Here is a 12,502-nt window from a genome sequence, read left to right on the forward strand (position 1 = left end):
GTAGAAGAAAGGGATAGTTATAACTGACAGTATAGAAAAGGAGTGTAGAAATTTTTAAACTATAAGGCAGTTGCCCACCGATTGTGCGCAAAAAAAAAATAAACATATATGCATTAGACGGATCAGCAAAATCAGTCAGTGCTTCTATGTTAAAAAAAAAAAAAATGTAAACCTGTATGAAAATTAAAAAAATAAACGTGTGCCCTTTCCCTCTCCGACCCCCCCCTTCCCTAAAGCACAACCATCCATGGGCTTTGGAGACCCAGAACTGGTTGTGCTAAATACAAGGGACAAACGATGTAGGGGTCCCCTGTATTTAGCATAAAAAGCACTGAGCTCTGAGCTGGTCCTGGTTATGGCAATACAGGGGACAAAAAGCATAAGGGGCCCCTGTATTTCCCATACCCACCACTGAACTTTTTCTAGCGGGGAGTAATGCCACAGACAGAGGAACCCTTTCATTGGGTCCCCCAGCCAAAGCATTACCCCTGACCACTAGTCAGCCCAGACTGGGGATCCCTGGGGAGGTGGGGACCCCCCCAAAAAGTGGTACCCCTCTCCAGAGCACCCCATGCCTAGGCTGATCACCCGGGGCTATCCCCGCCACCCCTTGAGCGGTTGGTGCCGGGTTGATTATGTCAAGTGTGTTGCGATTGAAAGAGTTAAAAAATGATTATCTTTTGCATTGACTTCTAAGGACAGTACTACCCAAATGACGGCTCAGCTGTGGGATTTCACGACAGAAATATCGGTGCTGAGTGCTCATTGGCTGAGAGAGAGGCGAGCCTTCCGCCTCTCAGCCAATGAATGGTTCCCAGCAGTGACTTCAATGGTGAGAACTGCGAAAGTAACCTTAAGTTACCTTAGAAGTTCTCACCATTGAAGTCAAGTTAGACACGCCTTTTGGGCTGAGCATGACTTGTGCACTGCACATTCTACCACCTACTATAGTCTCCCTGAAACTAGTTTTCAAAAGTAGGCAAGTATGATGTTAAATGTACTACATGTGTATAGCTAAATTTACCTGTAAGCAGGTATACAAGATATCATCAAATTCTGGGTGGGTAAATATTTATGCGTACTAATAGGAGTGTGAAAATCCCATTTACTGGCACAAGATCCCTTCCTGTGATTAGCTGACAGTACATTGGCTCTAAGGGGCATTAAGATTAATCAGCAAATAAACGTCTTACAATCACATTTACAAAAGAGGACAGTTTAAAGCAGATTGTTTTTTTTAAATCAGGAATGCTGTATGTGTTCAAAATTGTGGACTGAAGTTAGAATTTCTCAGTACAGTATGTACTATTAATGTTGCATTAATAAAATAGTCATGGGAGGTACTGCAACAATCAAACAAAAGTCGACCTGGATGGAGCCAGAAGATAAAGCGCATAATGGGCGTGAGGAATAACTAAATATAAACAGTGACATACAACTCAGAATCTTGCATTTTCCATATTAACTGATAATTTTCTGAAAATTTGTACAATTATCATCAGTGGCATTATGGAAACAAAAACAAGGGAAAAGTGCTCCATGTGGTGTCAATGAATTAGTTTACATTTCATATATTAGTTTAAAATAAATCAACTTGGTTATTTTATTTTTTTTACAATTATTGAAAAACGTGGGTTACGTGCATTCTGAAGCTAGTTACCTGATTTCTCCATTGACAATGGGGCATTCCCTAGGCATAAAACAGTTATTCGATTATTTTCACAATTGTAGCAAAAAAAGTTTGAAAAAGTCACTATGTAAAGCTGCTATTATCATTGGGATTAATCCACCCAAAGCCCTATACATTAAGGGTCTGATTTAGAGTTGCACGCAATTGCTTATGCGTATTTTTTAGCAGACTATGCATACATCTGGGCTTGCATATGCAACCTACAGCAATTAAAAGTAAACTCACTTGTATCTCCACTTGGAACTGAGTGAGTGTAAATGGTCAGCAGCGGGGCATTCACACTTAGTATAAGTGTCCCATGGGCGTGTTTACATTATTAAATGCATGCAAATAATGATGACAGTTGGTTCAACCAGCAGATGGCTGTGGAGGGTGCAATTGCTGATACGGTCGATTCTAAATACAGGAGCCCCGCATTTATTTCTGAATGTGTAATGCGGCCACAAGTGTGGCCTCTTTGCACGCAACTGTGAATCAGGCCTTAAGTGATCTTCGGCACCTTAATCCATTTTATAAATCATTTAAATCCTGGTCCAAGACCACCACAATGCAAACATTTGCGTTCATATTTCTGCTTCCTTATGATTAAGAAACATTTAAAATTTTGCAGCTCTAATGCCATAGACCATCTGGCGGAAAACTTAGGTTTTTATTTTCTTTAAACCATAAAAACGTAATTGCATTTGAGAAACGTTTTACTAACATTTTAAACATCACTGTACTTTAGGCTTACTTTTGTATGCATTGTCAAAGCAAAAAAGCAAAACAACAAAAATAAGGATGCAACGGACTCTACCTATTACAAACGGGATGAAGTCAATAGACAGGTGGACTAAATGCCGCCAGGCTATATCCCAACTATATCCCAAGACTTATCAGGAACCAAAGACCAGATTTGAGACAGCTGAAAAACACTAAGTTGCACACAAACTACAGTGAACTGCGTAAATGCGCTTGTCCACTCAACGGGTTGGGTACAGGATGCCGGCGGTCATAATCCCAACGCCGACATCCCGACTGGGTCACAATGCCAACAGCTGAAGGCGAGTATATTAGCCTTCCCCTACTACCATCCCTAACCCTCCCCCTCCTCAGCAGCCTAAACCTAACCCTCCCTCCCTGGTGACTAACCCTCCCTCTAACCCCAATACTTACCTGTTGGGATGCCGGTGGTCAGGATTCTGACTGGTGTCGGGATTCGGCGCCGGCATTCAGAGCGCCGGCATCCCTACAGCAGGGATGAGGACTACATCTCAACATATCATGTATCTACTGTACATAACTATGCATGTGCAAGTAAAGTCTGATATCTACATATAATTATGAAACCTTTAAACTTGCACACTGTTTCTGGAGTTAAACGCCTCGCCCTGTTAAAGTGGAACACTAAGTCAAATACCTGCCTTGTAAGTTGTAATTAGAGAGTACATTTACAGCAGAAAATGTGAGTTTCAATATTCAAAGAAACCAAAGAATGATTCCGCACAAGATATAAGTGAAGCTTAGGTTTCATATATTAAAGAAGAATTACTAATGTATGTAAATTGAAGTAATTGTCATTTTAAAAATAAAAGACCATGTATGGGATGCATAATGTATCTCAATTAGATTGTGATGAATCCCACTCCAATACGCATGCATACAGGGTAAATACAGGCTGCACTTAACACTGCTGCCAGCCCTCCCCCCTCTGTGCAACGTAATGATGCCATGTGCGTGATACCATGACGTTGGTCAGTCAGGGGGTGGGCAGGGTGATTTGAGCTGCGCTGCCCACAGACAATGTAATACCACCATAAGATTATAAGATTTCTGCAATATATTATATTAGTCATTCAAAAATTATATCCAATATAGATAATATATAGCAATTTTTTAATGCAAAAACAAGGCTTCTCTGTAGACAATAATTGGATGTATAGAATTTCAATGCAGATTTTTATAGGACTTTCAATTATGGCTCAAATATGATTTATATTGCATTGTATGTAAAATATGTGGATTCAAATGATGTCTCTGCAAAAACTACCCAAAGAATGGAGAGAGGTGTCCAGGGCTATTCACAGAGGAGACCGATGTTGTGCTATTTGCAATTGCCATGAATGGCGGATGAGTGGACTGAAGTGAAACACTGGACAGAACAGGTGCTTCTGCTGTCTGATATGTTAACCAGAGCAACTCCTGATGTTAAAAAAACACTGCAGTTTGAATATTCATATTGTACAGTTCTATAAAATATTATTCAGCTCAAATATTGATTCACATTTATGGGTAAATAATGTTTAAAAATAAAAATGTACACACATGAACCATGGGATATATTTTATTTCAAACTCCAAAGGAATTTTTTTTATATGATACAGTATATTACATCAGGAACACTTACAAGCTACTTGTTAAAGAACGGCTAATCAAAAGTGGAGTTTTATTTTATAAAAGCACAATTTAAAAAGAAATACAGCCTCTAAGCTTTAGACATTATCAAAGTAATTTAATAGCACCAGATTTATTATTAAATAATTTAAAGTATACGTTTCACAAATCAAAGCTTGAACATGTATATATAGTATTGGAAATATGTACAAATATGACAAGTGCTTATGTTTGCAGAACTATGCATTCCTAAACAAAGCAGATTTCAAACCATATATTTATTAATTCTATACTTGTATTGTCAATGAACTATCATTAACATTTTGCATTAGCAGAAATAAAGGCTCATTCCATTTCTGTTCAATTCTTAGCCAAAAGTGACCTACTGTAAGCAAAACATACATCTCAAATATCACTACTCGGTCTAAAAATGTACTGAATTCTACTATGACATATTAATTGTTTGAGGTGATTAAAAAAGTCCAAACTGCCGAAGCATCCTAAAGATGAAATATTGCTATAGGCATATAATTTGGGCACTACTGCACTTTCATGAACTCCACAAATCTATGGCCTCCGTCTGATAGTTACTTCCAGAACAAGTAACAAAACTATTTCCATTGCCGCACAATCACTGTGTTTTACTTCACTTTTCAAATCAATCTTCATGAATTATATCCTATCCTATTATACCATAGATGAAAACTGAGAGCCATTTTATCATCATTAACTCAGATTAAACATTTGACTGATCAGTTCCCATAGGTTTTCTACATTATAACTAGAGATGTGCAGTTCGGTTTTCCTGAAAACAGAGCAGATGCGCCCAAGTTCATTGTGGCTTATCGCTCCACAAGTGATATGCTATGGCGCGTCCTCGATCAAAGAAGTGCGTTTCCATTCAATCCCATGGAGACACGAATGCGTGTCTCCCATTCATTCCTATGGAGATGCAAATGTGCATCTCCAATCGCGGGAGTCCGTCTCGCCACGCATGGCGCGATTCACTGCGCTACAGGCAAGAATGTAGCTGGGCATATCTGTACCTGGGTGCTGAGTTGAATCAAGTTCTGGCTCGGATCACTTTTGGGGTTCAAAGTAGAACAGAGTCCCAGCTCGGGACTGCTGTAATTTCGGATATAAAAACAGAATCTCTTGCCAATTTTAAAGAAATCCAAAAGCGAATCAAAACACTTGAGGGTGGTTTTGGCAAAACCAAAACCCGGGGGCCCACACACATCTTTAATTATAACATCATGTTGTTCCATATTTATATAAACCATCCCAATCTCAGTGTCTGGCATTATTACATTTACTAACAGAGCTACTAGTTATTCAATGAACAACTGCTGTAAATATTGTCTGCAAATTTGGATTTCCTGACAATTATAAGTTATTATAGTTTATTTGTTAATCAATAAATCGTTGTATATTGTTATGTATTGTTCTATTTCTGGGTATCTTGAATTATAAAACAAGTAGCACTCGCTATTTAAGTAGCTTTTTATAAAGGCAAAAAGGATGCTGACTGAGGTCTTCATTTAGCAAATTGAAAAACAAAACAAAAACCCTAAAATATTTATCTTGCAATACAGCATTGAAAAGTAAAGAGTAAAGAGAATCACTGCACATTTAGAACTCTGGCTGAAACACCGTGGTGCCAGTCGCGCAATTTTGTATATTTTGGACTAATGATTTGCACAGGAACCTTTTCCCTACAGAGAGAAAAAGGATAGAAAAAGACAAGAAGTAAGGAAAGGAAAAACTGCAATAGATAAGGACTCACACAAGCCTTTGCATTTTAACATGCAATCACTTCCCTCATTGTGAAACAAACCATATGCTTAAACCTCAGTTATTTGCTTAAGATGCAAAAATAAATGTAAAAAAATGCAAAAATAAATATACAACACAAAATAATAGACACAACGCTACGGACAACAAGCTAATAGGATCAGAAGCCTAAAGACTACATATCTGCCTAAAGATTAGTAGATATACTGCCAAGTAATAACTAAAAAAAATAAATATTAAATTACAAAAAAAAACCTACCATACAAACAGGCGCGGCTCCTGACACGTTCTGTCAGTGCGGCCGCACAGGGTTGCCGGGTGCAGCTGAAGAAAATACCCGCCCTCCGCCCACCTGCTGCAGGTATACTTTTATGGTTAGGGGGAGGATGCAGGAAAGGAGTGGGCGGAGGGGAAGCACGGGATGGCGCTGGGTGCAGAGACACCTAGCGCCGCCCTGCATAAAAACATGCACTTTTGAAACATGTAAACTACTAGCAATACCATACAGCACATAAAGAAGCCCTCTAACATTAATCAACAGTTTAGACAAAACACCTGATGGAGGCACACAGGTAAAGATGCTGAAAAAACAGTAAAAAAATATACAAATAGGAAATTAAACTTACTGGTTCTTTTTCAAATTTTCAGACTCCAGTTCAGTCACTGCAATGAAAAACATATTTGTAACAATAGCTGCTAACGTAAGATCTAAAAGAACACAGTCAGGGCAGGATGTATTATGTATTGCAAATGAATTGCAATATATCCTGTCCCTATTCGCATGCATACTGGGTGTTTTTAACACACAGTGAAATGTATCACTCGTTTTGGTGATAAAACTCTTTAGTAAATGGGGGCCATCATTTTAATTAGCAGTGCTTGTGCGTACTATTCGCATTGCTTTGCGAATAAGACATATCTGACGGTAAAAAGTTGCACGAGAAGATACTCAGTGCTACCGAATTGCATGGCGCTCACGCATTATGTTTGACAAGACTTGTAGCGCACAGAGGTAAGATATATGTCCTCTGTACATATGGCAATGCATATGTATTATTACAGTAAACATTCACAAGCATCAGTGTTAGGAGATCGTACAGCATTTTACAGTGATACATCTCATAATTTGGTCTTTTGAAAAAAACAAACAAAAAAACTTAGGGCTGTTATAGTCTGGAAGGCTGTAAAATACCTAGGTTTGTATCCTTAGTGATATTCATGTCAGGCTTGAAGTTGGTTAGGGTTACTATTAGGTTACTGAGCAGTATTTGCTCAATGGGGTGATCCAAGAGGATCAAAATAATAATTCCTTTGTGGTTCACTCTTTTAAATACAGATATATATTAAAACATATAAATTGTATTCAACACTTCAAGGCTGGTGTGTGCTAGAGCAGCTCAAGTTAGGTTGTTAACGAAACTGTTGAGAAAAACGAGCGCTGTGTGTTAACTATAGCAATAACATGTTAGCTTGTGTTAACGTACAAAAAATTAATAAAATAACAAAATTAAAAGCGAATAGAAACAAAATTAGTTGGTGGATTAGCAATAATGTTATAATTGATTTCCGATATTTTCTGTGCCTCTTAGAAGCCGGGCGAGTGTGAGAATAGGTAATTTATAGCTGGAATGCCTCTTTAAGTACACAATGAACAATATATCGTGAGGGCACCAGTGGGAGTGAACCAGGGCTGTAGCTAGGGTAGTGCAGCCGGTGCCATCGCACAGGGCACCACAGGTCAGGGGGCACTGTTTGGGCCTGTCAAATTTCTGTTTATTATCATTCTTGCTTGTAGCTTCTTCTTATTTCATCCGCAGCATCTCCTGGCCTCTCCTATCTCTTCCCTGGCCCTTCCTCATGAAGCCATGGCCCTTTTTTGGGTGCATTATGTCCCTTTGAAAAATGAGGGGGGCGCAAATCCTCTTTCTGGCACAGGGCACCAAAAAGTCTAGTTACAGCTCTGGAGTGAACACCCGATTTGTCTGTTGAGGACGTTGTTCACAGACATATCAGGTCGACCCTGAAGCAAAGCGGATGCCATCTGGCTATGTGTACGGGCAACACTTTGACCATCCGTACACTGCCTGCAGGAACATCACGACTAGGCTGGCAAATTTAAATGTCCGCCCAGTTGTGATGTCAGGCCAGACATATTGAGCGGCCTATTGATAAATGTGTATAGCTTACAAAGTCGGCCACTCGGACAGCGGATCGATCTGCTGACCTATCAGTCATTTAAGTGTGTACCCAGCATTACACTAAACTTGCCTTGTCGCTTCCCATCTCGCTATTCAGCAACTAATTTTATTGCTTTTAATGCTATTCTTATCGTTTTATTGATTTAGTGCTTGTTGACACAAGGTAACATGTTATTGCCACAAATAAAACACAAATAGGGGGGATTCAATTAGCCGCAGGATATACCCTGCAGCTAATTGATTGCGCCTTACGGGGATCATCCATTCAATGAATTAGCCTTTTCCCAGTGCGTTAACGGCCGCTAAACCATTGAGTCCGAGTAAAGTGCAAAAACAGGTTTCCTTGCATGTTAGAATGCAGAATCTGCATTTTAACAGAGTTTTCCCTCGCATCTCCTGAGGCTGCAAGGACAAAATCCTGCCTCTAGAAATTAGCACGGGGGAGGTTCACGCAGCTAACTGAATTGGGTAGTGCGGCTAACTGAATTCCCCCCTTAGCGCTCATTTTTCACAAGAGAGATATTAAAATGTAAAACTTACACATGCATCTATTCTCCCTGCACTACAAGTCGCGCTTCACATAACGCGTGTGTGCCGCGTGACTTGGTAGCGCTGAGCGTCTTTTTGTGCGACTTTTTACCTTCAAATGTCACAACGGTGCGAATAGACTGCACAAGCAGAGTGTATGTGCACGCAAAATGCTACGTTACTATGTCAGCGGCTGTGACACTAACATAGCATTTCGTATGCAGATACACCAGCAGTTGCACACATAACATGGGCATGCTGTATATCATTTTAATCAGCAGAAGCTGCCTGTATGTACTATTGAATTCACTTTGCAAATAAGATGCAAAGTAATGGAAAACATTGCATGAAAAGACGCTCTGCACTATCGGGTCGTGCTCACGCTTTATGTGCAATGTGACCTGTAGATCACGGATGATGCTTGCGAGTTCTATTCGCACCGTTGTGCGAATAAGACGCATTTGAAGGAAAAAGTCGCACAAAAAGAGGTTCTGCGCTACAGAGTCATGCCAAGGCAAAGCGCGACTAGAAGGACCGTTTAACACACAAGGAGGCTAGATGTAGGTGGATACTGCTGTATTAACAAAACTACTGGCTACAATAAATCACAAACATTTAAATAACATACTTAGAAAATAATGAAACCAACAATTTGTCACAGACAATATTTCTTTAGCTCTCATTGAGCTTCATTAACAGGGAAAAATATATATTTCCAATTACTGAGTAGTAAGTATTACTTAAAATAGTATCTCATATATCCAGTAGGATGCTGCAGAAAACATTCATCAATAATTCTTGTAATAAATATTATATCTATGGATAAATATCAATGCAGATCGCACTGATGATACGTTATCCGTCTGATAAAGCCCCAGTACAGCACTCATGAAGCAAACTAGAGACGCTAGATCACGCAGATATCTCTCAATAGTCTCAAAACATACTGCTCATATTCCTAATATATAAGCAATACATTCACATAAAATCTCTCAACTATCCCCCAGCAATAAATGGACTGAACATTTAGGCCTGTATTAATTAGCCACAATAAAAATTGTGTTATTGCACATTAATTTAATCGGCATATCACCCGATAATTTCACTTAACGCTTGTATGCGCACTCCCGTTTAACGAGCAATTCAGTTAGAAAATGCTTATTCTGGCGTTCGCACTGTAATTCTTGCTGGTAATACCCGCATTAAGTGAGAGTGAAATTGGGGAAATTGGCCTGTACCCGAAAAACATGCAAACTAATATTGGATAACAGTATAGAAATCTGCAAGTGACCAAAAGCAAAGCATTTGGTGTCATGGAAAAACTGATTTCGCATCAGCATGGCCATAACTGCACATGATATTGTGCTAATAAAAACCTGTAACTTTCCCTTATAAATTGGTGTGTAGCATCCTTTGTATATGGATAGATGACAAAACCCTGTGTTGGTATAAACGTGTAACGTTCCCTTGTGAATTGGTGTGTAGCATTCTTTGTATGTGTATAGGTGACAAAACTCCTCTGGACTAATTCCCTTTTGAAGATGAGCGAGAGACAGTGTAGGAAGTTCTGTCTTCCTGCCTCAGCCATAAATATATGTTCAATTGTATGTGGCATATAAGAAAAATGTCTGTGGAAATTACAAGACCATCTGGCCAGGCCCTTGATAAGCAGTCATTAAGAGCTCTGTGTTCGGTTTAGGGTCAGAGATCAAAGAATGGTTGCTTATACCAGAGACATTCAGTCTACAGATGTGTGTATTCTCACACCTAATCAGTGGGTATGTTTATTGACATAAGCCTATGTTCCCAAAGTGAAAGAACCCCTGCTCAGGTGGTCGGGAAACCCTGAGGCTTTAGCTAGCTGGACAACCCTCTCTGAACTGACAAGGATTAAAAGCACCCCAGGGAGGGAGGTCGGGGTAATGCCTGGAGAAAGCAAGCATAAATATGTGATTCAACCCTAGTTTGCTGTTCATTCTGAGAGAGGCTATGGAAAGGTACAGATGAACCGGAAATAGTCATTGGGACGGCCTCATTCCAAAACCATTCAGTCCCACGAGTGGTTTGTTCTGCTAATTTTTTATTTTATTTATTATTATTATTATTTCTGGAAATTGTGAGTAATTGTGTTATTTATTAACCTGAATATATTCTTGTAACTTTTTGTAACTAAGTTTTGAAGATATTCTTGAATTACACATTAATTCTAGTTCTGGATATGTTGTTTTCTGACCCAATGCCTCATATAGCTCATGTTATCTATTTTTGTAAGTATTGATAATTGTATATGCAGGTGAGAGCAGCAGCTCACCTTATGCTTTAGCATTACAGTTTTCTTCTGCTGGTGGCAGTTACCGGGTTTATTTAACCACACGTGCTGAGGTAACCTGCAAAAGTCACGGGCAGCGATTCTCAGATTGGCATATCTGGAGGGTCGGTCCACAGGACCATGAAATTTGGGGTTCTTAAAATGTGTCAAATGGCTGTTACGAGTATATGCATTTTTCAAAAACAGTGAAAAAATTATAGAAAGTGTTTTTTTCTGCAACATTAATGCTCTAGATAAAAATGCCTGTAAATAGATGTGTGTCATTTTAAGCCACTTTTAATTTAAAAAAAAAAAAACCCACCTGTAACTCATCTGCAAGCTTAAAAAATGTTTGTCCCATATAGCCATTTATTTGTGTCAACTGGAGTTTGTCTAGAGATTTTGTAACAAATAGTGTAGGTGATGTTGTAGCCTTATGGTGCATACACACGATCAGATTTTTCCTTCAGATATGAACGATAACGATTTAAAAATCGTTCAGTCGTTCATATCTGAAGGAAAATCGTTCATATCTGACATGCCTGAACGATGGACGATCAACGATGCGCGTTCCCGTTTGTCAGATAACGATATCTGACATCTGATGGGTTTGCAGTCAGACTTGGACGATTCCATTCATTTTAATGCAGTCAAAAATCGTTCAATCGTTCAAATCGTTCAAATCGTTCAAAACTTTGGTAAAATCGTTCAAATCGTTCAGATCGTTTAATCGTTCAATCGTTCATCTGACAAATCTGACAAGTCTGACAAATCTGACCGTGTGTACGCTCCATTAGAAAAGGTTTTCAGATATTTTTGATGTACTTGAATTAACAGGTATACACGCATGATACTGTTGTGTTCCCTGAATAGTTACGGACTGGCTGAAATGATCATTCAAAAATGTTTCAGACTCAATATAGTCTTCTTGCTTTGTGAACGTCAAATTAATTCCAGATAAATATAAATGGCTATATATCCGTTGTGTATAACGAGAAATGGTGGCTTGCTTATGTGATGGACAAGAATGAAGTTGAAGACAAATTAAAAAAGTGACCTTCCTTCATCCAGCTGGACCTTCACCATCATTCTTCTATCCAAGGAAGCCTAATGTACTATGGATACCTCTAATAGATGTTTCATGCAAAGTCGACCCTATATCTCCAACTGGAAGAATTTATGTCATGTCTCCTGATGATACTTTAAAAACCACTGAGGCATTGTCAAACTATCTTCAGCTAACATTGTTGACTAACTAATACAATGTCAAGTATTTCTATTGAACTTGATTTATATAATTAAACTAATGAAGGCATCAAATCTATTATTACCCAATACTTACTTGTAATACATCTGGCTTTTTTGAATAAACTACCTTGCTTTTAAATTATTTTGGAATATGAACCCATTATCCTCCCACTTTTACATTTTGACAAACATTTAACATTAGTATAGACTATTTCCAGAATTCTTTTGAACTTTATGTCGACGCACTTTGAGATAATCATGATCAAAAATTTCAGTTTGAATTTGGAAAAAGTTTTTCCTCACAAAGCCTATTGTGTTGTAGATCATAGGAAAGGGCATACAAAAACACAGTAAAATGACACC

The 12,502-nt window shown here is 38.7% G+C and overlaps 1 protein-coding gene across 3 annotated transcripts in view; it reads right to left on the reverse strand.

Moving 5' to 3' along the window:
• PDLIM5 (PDZ and LIM domain 5) overlaps nt 1-12,502 on the reverse strand; it is a 221,390-nt gene that overhangs the window by 71,351 nt on the left and 137,537 nt on the right. For 2 of the 3 annotated variants that reach the window (XM_088464425.1, XM_088464427.1), the window contains exon 7: nt 6,484-6,520. In XM_088464425.1, the coding sequence (XP_088320551.1) occupies nt 6,484-6,520 (37 nt within the window). Of the gene's footprint in view, nt 1-4,007; nt 5,779-6,483; nt 6,521-12,502 lie in introns of those variants that run through there. The other variant, XM_088464426.1, reaches the window with a different exon arrangement.

This window comes from Taudactylus pleione, unplaced genomic scaffold (genome assembly GCF_031769625.1).
Source record: "Taudactylus pleione unplaced genomic scaffold, aTauple2 ptg000055l, whole genome shotgun sequence".
In the NCBI taxonomy this organism is placed as follows: domain Eukaryota; kingdom Metazoa; phylum Chordata; class Amphibia; order Anura; family Myobatrachidae; genus Taudactylus; species Taudactylus pleione.